Source organism: Anas acuta, chromosome 7 (genome assembly GCF_963932015.1).
Source record: "Anas acuta chromosome 7, bAnaAcu1.1, whole genome shotgun sequence".
NCBI lineage: Eukaryota > Metazoa > Chordata > Aves > Anseriformes > Anatidae > Anas > Anas acuta.
This window is the reverse complement of record NC_088985.1, coordinates 34,760,955-34,781,054: the sequence shown is the minus strand read 5'-3', so window position 1 is coordinate 34,781,054 and position 20,100 is coordinate 34,760,955. Positions and strand designations below refer to the sequence as shown.

Sequence of the window (20,100 nt, the reverse complement as noted above, 5' to 3'; positions counted from 1 at the left end):
TACGCAAACACAAGTAAACAAGCAGAGGAAACGCGCAGCCTGTGCTGGGGGGGGGGTGTGAAGCACGATGCAGGTGAGAACTGTGCAGTGGCTTCGAGGTGACAACAACTCGAAGAGAGGCTGCGTTAGGGCCACAGTCTGCTCGAGCTGTAGGCTGGGACCGATGCCCAAGTGCTTCGCAATTTACTCATAAAACTCCGTAATTAAGCTTCTGTTTTCTTCCCAAATCAATCCTGCGTGCTTGCATAGCTTATAGAGGAATATGCACATGCGAATACACCCACACACACGCATCATTTGGAAAAGCAAGGCTGAGTGCATGTGGTACAGAAACATGCGAGCACAATAACTGCACACCCGGAGAGAAAGCCAGGGGAGGATTCCCCTGGAAGGAGCTGGAGAGCAGGGCTGCCAGTGCCCCACACCACGCACCTACGTGGTACTGCCTGATACCTTCGGCACGATGTTGGGCATCCTTTAAATAGGAAAAGCCATCAGTCTTTGCCCATTTATCCATTTTTGCTGCTACCTGAAGCAGTGACAGCCTCCCATTAAATTTTTAACTTGGGACACATCAACTGCAGTAAAACATCCCCGGTGAACGAGCACTTCTGCAATGCACTCAGATACTAGACAGGAACAGCTCAAAACCTGCAGAGTCACAAATATGCCAACATTAAGGATGCTCACACTTCTTTCTGCCAACGTGTACGACTTTGTCATCAAATACAGGAGGTGGAGGCTTCCATACTTCAATCCCAGCTAATTTCAGAAATATTTTGAGATGCTTTCCACTAAAAGCATGTGCGATCGTCCTAACTTACTGAGGGTTTCCGTACTGTATGTTCCTGTTCAAGCTACACACAATCAGGAAAGAAATTAAGAGATCAATTTGGAAATAAAAGAAATGGTGTTTCTAGGTTTCTCACAACAACAAAACAGAAGACATTTCTTTATGTAAAATAAGCTACAGGACTTTGAACTAAGAAGCAGGGACAGCAGCTTTCAGTAGCTTTGCTTGGATGCTGTTAGCGAATGGACATCGCTGCACAGCCTTCTGTAGTTCTTGGTGATTAAAGCTACTCCCTATGGCCTTCTGGATCACAGCCCAACACCATTATTTTTAAACAAAATTGTAATAAAAACTGCAAAGTCAGTTCACGTGTATTTATACCAGAACATTAGTAGAATTAAAAAATAAAATAAAATAAATGTCCCCTTTTTCTTAGAAGCAGCTACAGTAAACTAAATGCCTGCAGATACGCACTAGGCAGAGACCCAGCAGGATTTCCCACTCATTTCACCTCCAAACACCTACGTGTTATATGTAAGAACATGCAGAACACATTTTTTGTTATTGAGAGATTCCAAAACTCAATTTTGGTACTGACGTAGTGACACGAATGCGACAGTGTGACCTCCTCTCCCTTCAGCCAAATCCCCCTCTGCAAACAGACGAATGAGATTGAACAAGCCATCCATTTTAAGCTGCTTTTCTGTATTCTGGTGAATGATTCCATTGACATAGAGCCTGACAAATATTAAAATATAAATTACAGGATTAAATAAGATTTTATTGTCACATTTAACTGCTTTGTCAGAGATGTACATTTTGCAGGTTTCTGTGCAGAATAAAAATAAAACTGTAGTTGCCATCTTGTCAGCTCTGATTTTGACACACACACGTCTAGAGCACCTGGACTACACCCAGGTGCTTGCAGAGAGCCAGCGATAAAACCAGAACAAGTCCTCTGTTAAATGGATTGCAACACTCCAAGACAAAATGCAACAGTTTAAGGCTAACGAGAGTAATGTAAAATAGTTAAAATAGACCACGAGATGTTTAAAGGTGGAAACACTCGATAGGAGAGAGGCAGTTTTAACACCTCCTTCTTCCAAAGCCATTTTGCTTAATTTAGTACAGGTAAAGAGAGGCTAACGAACAGACCTTCGCCTACGGATACAACACAGACTGAAATCCGAGTCCTTTCCAAATCTGAGACATTTAAGCTTTTATGTTCTTCTGGGTAGAAACCAACGAAGTGGTTATTCACACCTCAAAGTGATAAATGCTTAAGATATCCTCATCTTAAACTGGGTATTTTCTGATGTACAGATCAGGGATAAAAGTCCAATAATGCAAACCTTTTAGTGGCACGATTTCACATATTTTGGGCAATGTTAGTATACAAGCAGGAATTAAATAAAAATAAGTGCATCCAAACATGAAATTCTCTAAATATACCACACTTCATGTATCCCAAATGGCAATTTTCGGATGAGAGCTGTAATTCAAATTAAAATAATCATTTACACATTCCATCCAGAGAAGAGAGGTAATAAACCCAGGGGACCCTCCGAACAATCTTCTCCTACCCCGTCCCCTATTTATTACATAAAATAACTCGTACAGAAGTGTAAATCCAATACTCAGATGCAAATAAAACGCAAGAAGCAGTTTCTGATGTTCGCAATTTGCAGACTCTAAAGTCCAATCACGGTGGAATTTACTACTTCCGTCAGTCATTTACTCCTGTATGTGCACTTCGCATTCATACTAAAATAACAAACGAGACACTAAATGAGGCTAGTGTGGCATAAAGTCACTGTAAACCCAGCAAAACCAGAATAATATTTCTGACATTCATTTGGATGATTTTACCGCTCATCCCACCCCCCCCCCCCCCAACACCCTTTACAGAAAAAAAGGCAACCATCTTTTTAAGTGAGACACACATTCTGCTAGTAAAAAAAGTTGAAACAAACCCCTTCTCTGTTAAAAGAGCACGCCGACAGAAGGTAACCGCATCTCGTTCAATCAGGCTCCTCAGAATTAGCAACGCTTCTTTGCTCACAAAGGCCAATTTGGCTTACCAGAGAAAGCTGTTTTGAAGGCGGCTGATACATTTTTCCCTTTCAAAAATTAAAATTCAAGGCATGATAGTGCAAGAGGTAAGTTTTGATCTGAGAGCATTATCTGTAGACTAACTGTGCTTAGTTACTACAACCCAATTTATTGTCTTAAAGAAAATACGGCAAGGAAAGCTACAAGATTTCTAGAAATTTCATTTTGCCTAAATTTACCAGTACATCCGTGAACCTCATCAGTATTAGTACAACTTGATTATCCTAATGATTTCGTTATAAAACTTGCAAAATGTATCACAAGGTGAATAAACCCTCTAGTGCAAGTCTTCTACACCGTGCGCACAGTAATCCTGTGTAGTTCGTTTCCTCCAGGTTAAATCCCCAAAATCTCTGTAACAATTATGGGAAAAAAAAAAAAAAAAAAAAAAAAAAACAAACAACAGTGTCACGTCGATTTTGTGTTTTATTTTTTTCCCCTATCAAATCTGAGAAGTTTGAGTGTTCCTGGAGTCACCATCGGGATGTGCTGAAGGCCGGGAATCCCTCGTTTGTGAGTACTCGCTGTCAGACGACTCCGTGGGTTCGAGCAAGTTTTCGTAATCACTGTCTTCTGACTCGTCAACATTGTCAGCGACCGCTCTTTGGGACGACGGCATGGATGCTCCATTACCAGAATATTTCAATCCTGTGTTTGTCGAAACGTAACTGGAAGAGCCCACGGCTTGGGGCCGGGGCATGAAGGCGTTGCTTTCCAGGAGGCCGTGTCCCACAGTACTTTCCTGGCTGCTCGCATGGAAGTCAGAGTAGGGCGGGGGAGGATCGGAGACGTCTGAATCTTCAAGCGTGCAGCCTTCCACGGCGAACCCAGTGTAGGACATGCGTGGAACAAACATGGGTTCCAGGTTATCTGCTGGCATTTGCCTGCTTAAAATTGCTTGCTGCAGTCCTAGAAAAGGAAGGACAGTCGGTGTATTTAATGCTTCCACAAATTATGTTGCCAAGTAAGCTGTGGTTAAACTAAACTCCGTGTCCACACCAACAGGCAAACCCACCACAACCTCTGATTTATTCAAGTAATGGCAGTCAGACAGCTGCTACCAATAGCCCTGTCCACTAAGGCAGGGTCTCTTTCCCTTTTTTTCTGTGTTTCTTTAACAAAGCACTGCCAAAAGCCACGGATGAGTCTTGCCTGTAAGGATTTCACAGTGCCTCAACGTTTCATAGCAAACAGCGAGGAAAATAAGCACTATGGGGATTAGAAAAAGCTAAAAACTGTTCAAATAACAATTACGGTGGTCAGCAGCCACACTGGGAAGGTGCAGAAGGATGAAGCCCCACAGCTCTGCGCTGGAGCAGTACCTGCATTACAACCTAAGCGATGGGATTTAAGCAGCACACGCTTATTCAATTATGGCTGCAAGTGTAACAGCATTGGGACAGGAATTCCAAAATGATCCTAACACGAGATGGTTTGCAAAGTAATTTTAGGAAGATGTGCAGAGGAATGATGGGCTGCACGGACTGCACTAGGAGGAGCAGTTGCGACCTGCAGAAAAGAAACTGAGGTGTACCATTAATTTATGTAAACTACAAACATCAACGTGCACTGCGTGTGCTCAGCTGTTGAGAACCAGGTAAATACCATTTTAGGACGTACTATAATGGTGAAGACTACAACTGGTAGCCTGTAGCTAATTTTAGGCACTGAATGTTGAGAAACATGGAACAAGTAGAGAAACTCCACCAAAAAAAGGGAGTTCTTAGTGGTCTGGATACCAAACTGAAAAGACTGAAATAAATTGGGTAATTAGAAGGGACTGAGGAAACTGCTTAACCCTTCAAATATACAGAAGAGGGAACCATGGAGAGATAATTAGAAAGGAGCTTAAGTTAGAGCATTGTACATTAGACGCAAGGAAAACCTTCCTTGCAGTACGATTTGCTAGGCACTAGGATAAATTTCAGTTTTTGATTGTTTTTAACTGGTTGTTAGCCTCCAAGTATCTGTAGAATGGACACCAGAACATTTCAGGCAGCCTCGCAGCCAGGTGGCAGACAAAATGCTGTCTGTTCTACGCACCACCCACCGCACTTCTAGAAAAAGCAAAAATCAAAGCTGAATAGTTCCCTGAATCAGGCCAACGAGAGCTCTCCTGACTAACTAGAAGGGCATATTCCCCTCAAGTGTACAACAAACTACACCCCGGAACGCTGACAAACCAATTCTGGGGGTCTGTCAAATAAAGTCTCAGCCGAGTTTAATGCTCCAGTGTTAGAGACAAAACCCATTCACCAAGAAAATAACAACAAGCTTTCACACAACACTACCACAGGAATTTGAATCAAGTATTCCCCCTTCCTCCAGCTCTGAGGCTGATTAATTGGAACAGCTCACTCACTAAAAACAAGGAAATTCACCCAATATTGAGAACGGGAGAGAACAGAAGGCTGGCTTCGCTATTTAGCAACTTGCATCTAAAAATATTAGAGAACCAAGCTGCGTGTTTTCTTGTCTCAGCCCTCTCACATGATATTCTGCTCTGGCACACGTTTCCAGTCCAGCCTTCCCATCTCACTCGCAGTACCCAGGGGCTAGCACCGACTGCTCTTCCTCCTCCACCCCCGTCTTCTGCCATATGGGCTGGGATCAGCTCCAGCCGCACTAAATACCCGTCTCTGCTTCTTGCTAGCTCACGTAGTAGCAGTTCTCTGGTTGCTTCATCTCCAGCCAGGCAGGAAGCAAGAGTGACTCAGGACTCCTGCTGCTCACACCTTTCCCATGGTCTACCTGGTGCTCAGCTCTCTACCTTTGAGGTTCAGGGAAGGAAGAACTCAGGGAAGGAGTGTGACAGATTAAATTTTGATGTAAAATACTGATTTGGTAACTGTACCTCGCTGCCTGGAGGAAAAAAACATCCAATCAGAGCAACAGAGTGGCCTGCTGCATGGTTTGGGTTATTAACCAGTGATCTGTCAGCCTCAGCCACAGCTTTACACAACGAGATACAAAACCAATAAAACACATGTTGCAGCTAAAAATACAACATTTCATTTTCTTATCATTTCAAAACATGGGAAGACAGAGGCAGGGTTTGCTAACACATATAATTTACTTATGAATTTACTTTTAAATATTATTTCCCATTTGCCTATTCTCTACCCTCTACTTTCGGTCCTCCCTCACACTCACAAATTAACTTAGATCGGCAACATCTCCTTGGGAATGTCAAGGCTGTTCCCAAAACCTGTGTACTGCTGACCAAAAAGTGTCCTGAAGCCATACTCAGTTTTTAGGGAGGAGGGACAGCATGGCCACCAGCCCACTACACTCACTCAATAGGCCTGAGTCAGAAAATTATGAGCAGCAAAAAAGATGCAGAACATGCACCTACTACTGGTTTTCCTTACCTATGCATCCTATGAAAACTGGTACTAGTAATACAGAGCCAACTCTAATAAAAATAGGGATTTTAATGGGATTTATTTGCACCATGCAAATTTAAATCCCAACTCAGTACAAAATTTGCTATGCAGGTGTTCAAAATACAGCAGGAGAATAATTTCTGTGGAGTCTCACTGGAAAGACGAGCACCACGCCTGTGTTACCTTGAATAAATCAAAGAATGTATTTGAAAGATAAATTCACAAAAACATTGACTGGTCTGGAAACACAGTGCTCTGTTTTTATGAAATACTTCAAAAGGAATCTCTCCAGAGTTCAGGTTTGTTTTTTTTTTTTCCATTCCTGGCTTTTCTTTTCCTACAAGGAATCTTTTCCTATGTTACTTTCAGAATTAACTTTCCTGTTCTTCCTCTACAGTTCCGTCTCTCCCCTTTTTCCCAGCTTGCTAATCCTGGATGACTCCTACAAAACCATTTGCAGGGTACATACTTTCAAAGTTCAGGTACCATTCAACATCAGTCCCTCATGTAACCTTTCCAGTGGCTTTTGTTTTGTTTTGCTATGAGCTATCAGGAGTGTAACTCAGAACAATTCCACGAAGTGTTTTTGTCTTTAGAGTATCTTGTTCCAAAACAACAGAATTAAAAGAAAGTAACTTACTTAGTTTTTGTTCTTTTTCATTTTTTCTTTGTGTGATTTGCCTTTTTAACTTGTTTACATCAGCTTGAAAAGATTCAACAACGCGTTCACTTTTTTCTACATCTATGCAAACTGCCTAGGAGAAAAACATAAGAATTACTATGATTTTCCAAAAACACAGATGCACAAACACTTCCACAACAACATTAATAAGCTATTGATGGACAAGAAGCCATTAAAAGCACAAAACTAAGAGCAGCAATCAACTACTTCAGAGCATAAAATTCAACCTGGAGCGTTTTCTTCACTGGCTGTTGTCAATTTACAGCTGCTGGGTGATAGGAAAAGCATCTCCAAAGAATTCATCGTTACCGTAAGGCATTGCATAATAAGATCCAAAGATAGTTACAATTATTTGTTTATTTAATTTTATTTTCAGTTTGAACTCAGAAAGAGTTTACAGTTACTGTTAAGTGGCATGATTTTAAAGCCCAGCATGAAGGTGCGTGCTTTTTATGCTGGGCCAAATCTGAATCAGAGTCTGAAACAGTTGATTCAAAAGAAAACTGCCCCAAGTTATCTCCTGGCTGAATTTTCAACAAGATTTCCCTACACTGGTTAAGGAATGAAGAATGAAATATTGGAAATACTTACATTCAAGAACAGTTCTGGACAGTGTGGATTTCTTATCTGATCTCAGCATGCTATACTAGATACTGTTTACATCCTCAGCAAATAAGCACTGGTCACTATCATTAAACATGATCAGCTTTGGAGAACACAGCTCCAAAAGCGCCGATGAATCTCAAACAGGAAGTCATTAGCAATTTACTGCTTCTTCCCCAAAAGGTTACTATTAATGATCTCATCTACAGATGGAATTGAGAAACATTAGCTGTGCTTTCAGTTCTGTATCTAATTTTTAAAGTTCATAGTTTGTAAAAGCCACCACGCACAGAACTAATTGGTGAATAATGCACATAGAGGCTTCTCAGCTCCTTTACCAAAGAACTTGTAGCTTCCAGCCCTGTAACATTCAGTAATATTCACTTTAAAGATAAAAGTTCCCCAAGTGAGAAACTCCTAAATAATTTTTCAGCTCTGTAACATCATACAGGAGGAACATCTACCTGGTAAAATACAACAAAGTCATACTTTTAACAGGTAGAAAGACAACTCCCCGATGATGTCACTCTTTCCATCTTCCCAGATGCCGATTCAAACACTAGCAAGAACACAAAAGGATGCGTGTGCTTTTGGCAAAAACGCATTAAAGAGTAATGCCATTAGCTAATGCGATAGACATCTGAAAATAAGGCATGTTCGTGCCCCGTGGAGCCAGCACGAAGGCAGTCTGCCTTCTGGATGCCAGTTACCCACCTCGGCAGGCAGGTTAAGGGGGCAACTTCCAGCAGGGTGAGGGGCTGAGATCACTGCTTTGTTTTTTGCCCTACGCGCCAAGCAGCAAGGCTAAGCACAGGCAGAGAAATCACCGCAGGGCAGCCGTAAAGGGAAAGCCTGGCAATAAGCTGTGAGTACAGCCCCAGCAGCAGACGTGTGCGCTCCCGAGGCAGCACAGTGATGCTGCTCTTTGCACAGACAAGCTGCGAGCTGACAAGCTCACATTTAGCAGATCTGACACGCGAGGCCCCCTCGGATGCGTTGCCGCGTTTGGAGCAGGATTCACTCCCAGGCTTTCACTACCAGATGGAGCTCTCGGAGCTGCATGCGGCACACCAAGAGACAGGAATTGTTCTGAAGCTCACGCAGGCCTTTAAGCCTGTGCAAATCCCCACAGCCTTCAAGAAAGCTTTTCTTCAAGGCATGCTCTTAAAAACTGCTAACATCTCCCAGAAATCACTGAGCATTAAATCAGTGACTTGCAAAAGGGAAAGAATCAATGATATCCCTATCAAGCACTTTTACTGCAGCCCCTGCGAATGCATGTATTGAATAGAAACTGTCACGTTCCACTATTAAACATTCTTGCACAGTTCATGAGAAATGGCTTATGAGCATTAAAAAATTCCATCTCCTGCACTCCTGCTTTAATCAAAAGACAAACAAACGAAGCCACACACACCGAGCAATATTAGGTAAAGGCAGTTACCTGTACTTTTTCCTGAAGTGCATTATAAACCTGATATATAGCCCTGATGTCCTTCATCACTCCGTCTTTGTCAAAAAAATCAGTACTACCAAAAAAAGCAGAAACCATTAGTTAGAGAAGGCAACACAAGTTTCTACCTCATACTGTTCCTGAGTTGCTGTTAAGCAGTTAATTGCTGTATTTCTAAAACACGTTTTATGTTGCTGAAAGTGTACTATACTCTCAAGAACCAAAATAGCAGAATATTTGACACCAAGGATCCTTCTGGAACTACAAAGTCCTGTTTGAATGAGATTAAACTTATGCAGAACTCTTTCAGCTAGTAGAATTTCATTGTCAAGTCACAAGAGCTACTTTGCATTTACAGCATTTAATTAAAACGATCACCATCAAAAAAACAACACAACACAGATACTCCAAATCAGTGTTCTGGTTTTAAAGCAAGCTTGCACAGAGAATTCAATGAAAAAAAATCAAGTTACAATCCTTCAGCCAGAAGGCCTGCAGCACCGACTGCCCATACAGACTCTGCTTCTCTGAGTTGTGCACTGAGTTCCATTTGTTCTTGTCAAAGATTTGATTCTAAGCAGAAAAAGTGCAGCAGGAACCAACTGTTCATTCTCCTGCTGAACTAGTTTTTTTTCCTGCTTGCAATGCATACTATTACTAGTCTTCAGAAGGGAGAGAAGATAGAATTTGATAAAACCTTACCCGTGTTCCTTAATAACTTTGGCATAATTCTGAGAAGTATTTGGCACTGAAGAAACTTTGTATTCCTGTTGACTAGTGTTGCCTAGATTAGGAATAGTAAGTGACACCCTTTGATTATACCTGTAGAGAAAATATAAAAAGAGTTCTTAATTACTTTACAAGATACCATTTACAATAGTCTTGACACTATCCCATCTCTGATGACCACAACTCTTCTAATTTCCAAGCTTCTGGATTAAGCATGTTACAAAAGCTGAGAAATATTAGAAGTTGTGTTCAAAATAAACACACGACAGAAAATTCCCCAGAGATGAATCTGTCTTTGTACATCCTACAGCCATTTTTAATTGTGCCTGCAAACTACCAGAGATGCAAGAATGGTGAGGCAACATTCACCTCTCTTACAAGGAACACAGTACCGTCACCCGATTTTTCTTAAAATATATTTGTCTGAATATTTAAAGATCAAAAAGAACATTCACTCTCCCCAAGATAAATTTATAAATTGCTTGCACAGGGGAAAAAAAAAAAGCTGTCATCACTAACAACTGTAGACTTAATAAACAGAAAAACTTGTTTACTAGTGCCAACTTCAAAATAGTTTATAGAGAATAGCAATAAGAAGCAGAAAATAGACAAGGATTGGTTCACATACAGAGATTGCTTACCTTCGGTTTGGTCTAAAAAGCACGTATTCTAAAGCATGTGTGGAGTTATTTGCAGTGGAAATGAAGCTGAAGAGAAGGAAGACAAGATCAGGCACTCCAAGAATGTGGGTCAGCTGTTTATGAATGATGTGCTCTCTATAGGACATCTGCTGCTGAGTGTTTCTCCTAAATCTGTACCATCCGATAACGTTCTATAATCGAAGTACATCAGAAAAAAAAAAATATATATTAATTGAGAGATACAGATTTACCTTCTGATAATAAGGCTGACAGAACTGTATCATCATATTCATTAGGCAATTCTTGAAATAGCTTTGTTACAACAACATCTGTCTGACTTACTAGGGGTTTAAACCCATTAAACAGTCCCAAAGTGACACATCCTGCTACACACAGCTACTAATTGCTCAGCCTCACTGTGCTACAAACACTTGTGTCCTCGGTGGTATTTAGGATCCTACTTTCATTACAGGTTCTCCTTCAGTTGTTTAGTTTTAGCAATAAACCTTGGAGTATCTTCAAATTATCAGATCTGAGCGGTTTTCAAACACAGCAGATTTTTTGCCCTAAGTATTTCAACTGCCTGCGCTCTGGTACTGATTTGTAAGACACATTTCCAGTGCTTTGCAAACATATTTGCAAATATTTGTCTGCTCACGAGATGTATGGGACTGATCTGCTGTGTGCAGCGATAAAACTGAGCATTTAATTGTCAGAGATGCATATGCACACCAGAAAAGACATTCTAATTCAATTATTATTTTGAACACAAGATGTATTAAATTCCTTTATTTAATGTAAACTAAACATTCAAATTAAGACAATAATGACAAAGGACTCATCACTAACAAGCTGTTTTAGGAAGACTCCCAAAAAGAGGCACTTTCATGTAATGATGCATTAAGATTGTGTATGTTTGTTGGAAAAGAGCAGATTCTACACATTAAACAATATGACACCCATATTAAACAACAAAAAAATAGTAAAAAGCATTGGTTTTAACTTCTTACAGTAAAATCTGTACAATTTCCTAGTCTGGATGTAATAAAATGTGCTTATTTCACTAACAAAATGGAACAGAAAACCATCACAGTTCCTGGACAGCACTAGTTCCTGCTGTTTTTTGGCATGATGACAATTAATGGCATTAAATCTATCATGCTTTGATCCCAGAACATTTGCAAGGTTTTTTCTTTTTCTTCCTGCAAGGTAGATCCTAACAAAAAATTCAGCTGGAAACCAGTGTGAGACAGACATCTTTAAATTGCTATTTTTGCCTCGTCTCCGGAAGGAGAATTGAACATGCTCTGCAGTGTTTGGTAGTAGTTACAGGGTTACAGAATTCAGGATCTGAGACTGGAATCTTACTCCATCATCAGCATAAAGATATATTACATCTGTACGTATAGATCCATGCGCACAAAGAACATAGGTACTAAGCATAAATACAAAAGTACACACAGAAGGGTTAATTCTGAGAGCATTTGGTAGAAGAGAGAGAGAAGAAAAACCATTGCAATGATTAGCATTGCACAAATTTAGGATTTGTTTCCCTCCTCAGCAATATCCTTGTCTGTAAGCAAAAGTCCATGATTCAGGCTGGTAAGGTAACCAGAAAATAAAGACTGCAAATTCAGCGATGCCGAATTCACTCTTACTCAGACCACGGTTGTGGAAGTGACACCTGAGTCACCTGTGGAGGACAGAAATCCCCAACGCCTTACACATCAGTGCATTTCTACAAGCAGCTGGCATGACATTGCTTTGCTGCTGCCTTGTAAAAGGAAAAAGAAAAAAAAAAAAAGAATCGTATTTACCATCCCTACCTTGTACTAAGCAAAATTCATGAACTAGCAGGTGGCTTTCTGCTAGCTCGAGCAAGAAGGTGACTGGTGGATTCATCCACCGTAAGGAACCACACCTTCAGCTCTGCTCTTCGAAGTGTGAAGTTTGTGACAACTTTTGATGTGATCATTTGATAATTTTAATGCCAGGGCACTGCAAGTATGAAACTGGATGAGCCACTGAGAAAGCTCTGATTCTCTTGAGAGAGAACTGGTGAAATTGAATCCACTTCACAGTAGTTGTGCTCACAACGCACACACAACATAAAGCTCCGACAATATCTAACGTCTACCTGCTTTCTCACAGCATTTCCAGTCTAAAGCTGGCAGCGCAGTAATTGTCATCCCAAGGCTTTATCAGGACAGCGTTTTTTAGCCTTTGGAAATGAACTTTGCGAAACAGATTTTCAGATCAGCTCCATTTTTTGTTGGTTTCAGCAGCAGCATACACAATCTTCATGCTACACGTTTAGCTCAGAAATTAGACAGAGGACTAACACTGACCCTTCATTTCTGGGTATCTGAACTTAAATGCTCTGTAGTTCTTCAGGGAATTTAGACATTGCCCCCAGTTTAACCTAAGTACCACAAATCCACAAACTTGTGTAGAGGATAAGCCTTGGATTAGAACATCAGACCAGATTTGTAAAAGGAAGTATTTCTTCTAGTTAGCTGTTTTTTTTTTTCAAAATCACTCTAATTTTAGGCTCTTATGACTAGAACAGGAGGAAAAGGTAGAAAACTTACTTTTCTTCGATCTTTAAGAATCCTGTCCAAACTCTCCTCATTAACCTTGCCTGCATAGTCATAAAAGCTTGAACCAAAAAAAGGAAAAGAGAAATGTAGGCACACAGTTTACACACGCACATTATACATAATTTATACTCCGAGCATTTCTCAAACAGCTGGCATTCTGTACGTCAGAAATCAACCTCTGCAGTTTTACCTTTATGGATATGGGTCAGCATTCACACCACCCGCTTGGACATCCAACCTGGGTGCTGTTTGGAGCAGTCAGGAGCCGAGGGTGGCTACAGAGCTAACAGACAGAGGCAGCTCTCCCAGAGGAGGGAGCAGAGCACCTAAGTTAGATGCCTAAGACTAGCTGGTGTGAATACTCGAACCACTTTTAAGCAACTAGCAATGAAATGGGACGTGCCTGCAGTTATTAGTTTTAAAATGCTTCCATTGCACACATCAGTTTGAGGACTAGCACCTCAGCAGCAAGGGGTACACACATAAATGGACTGGGTGATTTGATTTTGACCAGCATTCGGCAAAACCCTGCTTTGCTAATAGGAGGTCGACCCGCCAAGGAGGAAAGGAACACAGGGCCACTTCACATGCAGCTACAAATTAATTTCTTGAGCTCCAGTCCTGCAATTAGACTCACGAGGAGACCCCTGAAGCCAAACCAATGATAGCAGGGTCAGCAAGAACACGAAGAAGCATCGTGCTCTTTCCATATGGCTCTACTTACAGGACGGAGGCCCAGACCCTAACGAGTTGATATTTAAAGGATACAATCGATTTAAGGATTCATAAAGCTATCTACACTGATAGGTTTGTAAATCCAAACGGATCACACTTCATAACGGAAGGAAAAGCATCTGAAAATAGATTCCTCCTTGCCTTACCTGCCAAGTCCTTGCTCTCTTTCAAGAGCTGGTATCACTAACAGCTACAGCAGTGCAGAACGCTCTGTTTTAGAGGTCTATGATCTCAGCTCTTGTGTGAGGGGGGAAAAAAACATCCTGACACAGTACTTGGCTGGTAAATGAGGGTGGAAATAGAATTTGGCTTTAAGATGCAAATTAATTTGAGTTTTAAGATGACAAGTATTTAGAAATCTGAGCTATACCTAACATTTGCATAATCTTTTCCATTCATGCTCGCAGTGTTTGCATTTTGTTAAGTAGCAGATATCCAATTCTTTCTTTATGACTTGTAAGTAATTTTCTCATGGGACGAGCAACCAGTAGTTCACAGAACGCCTTCATCTGAGAACTGCACAGCTAGAAATCAATCCCTTTAAAACCCTCACCTCTCACTCAGTTCCTGCTCTTTGGTAAAAAGCACTGGAGCCAAGTCTGTTGTGTTCAACACCAGCAATGCCTGCTTACAGGAACACAGGGCAGAGGAGCCACAGGCCCCATAGGCTGGCTGCATTTAGGTCAGAAGGATAAGGCAGAGTGCCCCCAAAGCAGCACCTGCTACAGCTGGAGGAACAGAGAAGTTGGCAGCGTGGTACTGGTAAAGGTCACAGCAACTCTGCGAGGTTCCCCCACGCTCTGCATAAATAAATTCATGCTCTTGTGCAGAAAGCACACAAAGAAATAAACTTCTTCCCCTTCCTCCATCAGCTCGGTTGCTAAAAACCAATTTCTTGCCCGGGGAGAGCCAGTGAACGTGAGCGGTTTTGCTATGGGCTGCACGAACATCCCCAGGAGTCACAAAGCCTCCCAGACACTGGGATATTATCTTGCTGTGTGGAGTCTCCAGCATATAAATCACTGGGATAAGAGTACCCTCTGTAATTATCAGATAGCAAGTGACAGACTGCAGCTTTTCTCTCTAATGCAGCTAATGTCAATCACAGTATCGGAGGTACTGCGTCTTCTTAATTGGCTGGAAAGCTCTAAATAAAGACAAGAGGAGATTAATTGGGAATTCCTTCTAAAAAGGATTTCTAGAGAGCAATTTAGAAGCTATCACTGTATAACGAATGACGACTACAGAGAAAAGCTCTGTGCAATAGACTGAAGCTGCTAAACGGAACATATTTGGCCTATATTTAATTTTAATTCTGGACTACAGAAGAACAGAGGGCAAAAAGAACTGGCAAGCCGAAAGCTTCAGAATTACCTGGTGCAGGTCAGTACAACTAAGGACAAAACAATTCGTTAACCCAGCGAGTTAATAGGGTAAAGGCACACAAGGCGTACTGCGACCCACCAGGCTTCAGCAGAGCTGGCCTAAGCCTACAGTAATTTGGACTGGTTTTGACATTCACCTTAATTATCAGTGATATGATTTGGCCTAATATCCACCTCCACTGCACGGGGGGGGGGAAATTAGGAGAGGTAATGAAAGAAGCCTCTAATTGCTACCTCAGCATCCTTTCTAAACAATGATTGTACAGCAAGGCAAGAGATACCAGTGCTGTAAACTCACTCTCATCACCTTGGCTGCTGCAATTTACAGGTTTCTGTAGTGTCACCAGAAAAACAAACAGTGCAGACAGTGCTAGGTACACCTGAGATGCTGGAATGTGTCACCTATTGTGATATTCCCCAGCCAACACAGGAAGACAACAGAAAAAGCTTACCTAAAGAGTTTTGAACAAGGCTCATGGTTATGGATTTCTGCAACAACAAAAAAAAGAAGAGACGTATGTCCAGCTGCTCGGGATAAAGAGACATTAGGCATATCTTACACAACTTTTCCACATCACGGCTATTGATCAAACGAGCATTTCTGTCAGCCCCGCGCTGCCCTTCGTGGCTCAACACCACCTGATGGCACAGCACCTCGCCCAGGACAGCAGCTTCTCCTCCTCAGCTTATCAGTTTCTCCTCCTCACTGAGGGAAAAACTTCCACAGAAGGGAAGACTTCCACTTGCTCTGATACACACAGATACTCCCTAGCCTCAGATATATAAGTTTTAAATTATTTTACGGTTATAACCTCTTCATAAAGACATTTATGTTTTTTCTTTTCTTTCTGAAACACCTTTCCACATTTTACTTGCATTCAAATTCATTGCTGCTGTAACAAACAGTGCATAAAAAAAAAGGATGAGGGAAGAAATCACTGGAATTTTATATATTGGAGTATTTCACCTGGTGAGACAACTAGGATCCGTTACAAGAAAAGGGGTGAAACACCACTCCGAAATGATTAGCTGCATTTTTGCTTTATATTACAGAATTATAACCTTTTTTAAAGTCACTGCAATTTTTTTTTCATGAGTGAGGTAGTAATAAACGCTAACATGCTTATTTAAGCATCAATGGTTGCAACATGTCAGCAGTCACAGAGAAGAGGGAAAAGAGCAAAAATCCAATCCATACCACTCCCCTAACACCAAGCGTGACTTTTTGTGCCATTCAGTACTTCTCTAAAGTTCTCCTCCACTCAGACCTGTTGCCAAACCCAGTTTGCTGTTCCCAGTGCTGTACTTTATTGCCCAACTTGTCTGAAACCACATTTGCAGGGCTGAACAGCCCTGAGGTGGCAACACTTCCAGCTGCTCTATCACAAAGCCGCGGAGCGTTCAGCACCAGCTCTGTTTAGACCCTTCCATCCTGCAAAGTGACTCCCCACCTGCTCTTCTGACAGCCACAGCCTGCTCTGATGCAGCCTCAGCACTCAGCATTCCCAGGAGCAGCAGCCCAGGCACAGCCTCGTCGCAGCAGATTTAGCCACCAGCACAACAGGGCCACTGACATTCCCACTGGCAAGAAGAGTTTGTGGTGCTGCTGTCAGATTTCTAAACAATTCAAACTAAAGCAAGTCAGCAGCAGCCCCACATTTTCATCCTTGCCCACAGGAATCCGTGGAGATGATTTGCTAAACAAGGGCAGTGAACTTAATTATTCCAGCCTAGACCAATTCCTTCCAACAAACACACTGGCCACAGCTACTGAGAATATACGCTTGGTTCTTGGTTATTGCTTTGACTTTTAAAAAACAGGAAGCAACAAGGCCACTGCTCAGAACGCAGGAGGAACCAGCAATCCAAATCTGAGCTTCACACATTGACTTCTTTTACATAAATACACGCAGTACATTTACTACGTACACCCACATAAACAATGCCACTGAGCTCTGAGGCAACAGACACGTCAAAATGCTAAAACTCATCCGTGACAACTGTGCCACAAACCCATCTGTCTCATTTCAACTTCTGAGCTCTTGGTTCTGCTTGTAAGGCTGACCAATAAACAGCGCAGTTAGAGTTTGGTAAATAACAAAAAATATCCAGAAGATCTCTGGGGAGGGGGTGATTTCCTTTGTCACAAAAGGAAAGGAAAAAGTAACAAAAAATAGAACAAAATCTGAAGAGAGAGTGATTTCTTAATGTTACAAACACTTGGTTTGTGAAACCGGACAGCTGGAAGTGACATTGTGGTACCATATTGTCATCTGTAACTAGGTCAGATCCCACCAAACAGTCACATCCAGCTTTGTCTGAAGGGATTTCAGCTGCTTCCCTTTATCTGATACTTTGAAACCACTACATACACATAAAAACCCTACCCCCTTATTTTCCGTACTTTATTTCACAGACCAGTGCAGGTCACACAATGGATTTACCACCCATTTTTCTTTAGGAGTGACCAGAACAGGAATCTAACTTAACCTTCCAGATGCTTGCATACACAACCACCACTACTTAAAAGCAGCAGGTGCCTTCAGATGTAAAATACTTAGGACTTAGATTCACAGCCCGTTAGCTCATTAGAAATCACATTTTGAGAGTCAAATGCAAGATGGTTGGGTGTTAGCCTGGTAAGTTATCTACAATCCATTCCACAAAGCATGTGTACGTTTGACTTTTTAAAGAATTAGATGCATTTCAACACCAAATTATATGTGTGTATCAAAAAAGGCATTCAGGAGCTTCCTAATCTCTGTAAGTCACTGAGGAGCTGTGTCACAGGCTTTTAGCTCTCCTGTGCATCAAAACACCTGCATCAACCAACAACGTTTAACATCAGGAGCCTGCGCCTTCTGCTCCCATCGCTTCTCTTTGCACAACCCATCAGCTCTGCAGCACTCATGCTTCTTATCAGCGCATGGTTTGCCAAACATTCTTTGGCAGATAACGTCTTGACAGCTTACAGTGCTGCCAGTCAGCCAGCCCAACTCCCCACGAGCAATCTGCCCCCTTTCAGCACCAGTCCATCAAGCAGCGCATTTACCTTAAGTGCGTCCCTGAACGCAAATAGGGAATCCAATAAATCGTTTCTCCATTACAAAACTCACCTAACTCGGAAGGAACAAGCTCTTCGTCACGAGAAGAGATGTGTAAGAAGCCCCTCTGCCCAGCAAGCGGCCGCTACCTTTCCTCACACCTCACCCATGAACAAATACTGCAGCAAACGGTTTTGTGCTGATTTGGAAAGACTGGAAAATCTTATGGCGGTCTCACAAGTGAAATAGAAATCCTTACTGAGCTGTTGAATTGCACAATAAGAAGCTGAGTAGTGCTTCCCAGGGAATTTCTACAAGTTCTGCTACTTACCGATGACTTGTAGGAATTCGGTGTTGCTGATCTGCGAGTCGCTGATGCTGAAGGTCTCCTCTTGCCTTACCTCTCCCAGCAGAAACCCTTCCTGCAATTTCAAGGGGGGAAAAAAAAATAAAAACCACTAAAAATAGAAAACAACGCAAACGATATTACATACACTAATTTACTGCAAATTTCTTATTATTAAGTGGGAGATTAAAAGTGAGGTTAGGGTTTGAAATACAGGGCTGAGCTGCGGGTATACCCAGCGATGAGATCTGCCAGGGCTGACTCTCTGCTCGCAGCACTGCAGCTGTGCAGTAACAGGATGCTTTTAGCTCCAAAAACGCTGATTATGCTGGAAGCTTCCCTCAGAAAGACACAAATTATAGAGGGAAACGGGGACTGAGGAGGGGAGCGCCCTGCCTGCCCCCCCACAGCACCGTGAGGCCAGGCAGGGCCCCGATGCCCCCCAGCACCCCCCGGGCAGCGCTCGGGACCCCCTCAGGACCCTCCCTGAGGCGCCGGGGCCGGGCCCTGCGCTCCGCCACCCCAAAGCCCGGCCCCTCCCCACCACAAGCGGGCCGCAGCCAGCCGGGCCGCGGGGCTGGGGCCTCGGGGTGAGGGCGGCGGGGCCGGGCACCTACGTGGTCGGCGCTGCTGTTGGCGCTGCAGTAGCAGACGGAGCTGAACGTGTAGCCCGAGATGGAAGCCGCCATCTTGGAGACCCCCCCTCCCCCTCCGCCTCCTCCTCCGCCGCCGCCGCCGCTCCCACAAGGCACCGCGAGGCGCTCCCCGCCCGCCCCGCTTCCGGCCGCGGCCCCCGCCAGGGGCTGCTGGGAGTTGTAGTTCTGCGCGCGCAGCCCGACCCCATAGGGGGGGGAGCTCCTAACGCCACAAACCCAGCCCTAACCATGGCCACAAACCGCCTAAGGGCTACAAAGGTTGTAAAAGCACCCCAAGGTCATCTGGTGCAACCATTCCTGGCTACCACTGTCCCCGCTGAGCCGTGTCCCCAAGCACCACGTCCAACCCCTTCTGGAGCACCCCCAGGGACGGTGCCGCCACCACCTCCCTGGGCAACCCGTCCCAACGCCTCGTCCTGAGGAGAAATGGCTCCTCGTTTCCAGTCTAAACCTCCCCTGGCACAACTCAGGCCATTCCCTCTGCTCCTATCACTAGTCACCCATGAAAAGAGGCCGACCCCATTTCCCCACACCTCCCTTTCAAGCAGTAGCAGCGAGCAATGAGGTCTCCCCTCAGCCTCCTCCAGCCCAAACACCCCCAGTGCCCTCAGCCTCTCCCCACAGGACTTGTGTCCCAGGCCCTTCTCCAGCTTCGTAGCCCTTCTCTGGACACACTCCCCATGTCCTTCTTGTATTGAGGGGCCCAGAGCTGAACCCAGCACTTGAGGTGCAGCCCCACCAGCGCAGAGCACAGGGGGACCATCACCTCCCTGTCCCTCCTGGCCACACCATCCCTGACACAACCAGGGTGCTGTTTTGGGCAGTAGTTAGGTGCCTCTGGTAGCTGTTGGCTGTGTGGTGGTACAGTACATCAACACAAGAAACGGCACAGGAAACAACCGAGAGGAGCCGTGTTTTTCACTCCTATCAGTTTG

At 43.2% G+C, this 20,100-nt stretch overlaps 1 protein-coding gene across 1 annotated transcript; it reads right to left on the bottom strand.

Moving 5' to 3' along the window:
* Window positions 1-1,541: 1,541 nt before the first annotated feature.
* ABRAXAS2 (abraxas 2, BRISC complex subunit) lies at window positions 1,542-19,241 on the bottom strand. The gene is made up of 9 exons (XM_068689111.1): window positions 19,127-19,241; window positions 18,495-18,585; window positions 15,572-15,608; window positions 12,991-13,057; window positions 10,400-10,590; window positions 9,732-9,851; window positions 9,021-9,105; window positions 6,932-7,046; window positions 1,542-3,814 (listed from the first exon to the last, which is right to left on the bottom strand). The coding sequence occupies exons 1-9, from the start codon at window positions 19,196-19,198 to the stop codon at window positions 3,348-3,350; spliced, it is 1,245 nt and encodes a 414-aa protein (XP_068545212.1). The 5' UTR covers window positions 19,199-19,241; the 3' UTR covers window positions 1,542-3,347.
* Between the last annotated feature and the right edge of the window lie 859 nt (window positions 19,242-20,100).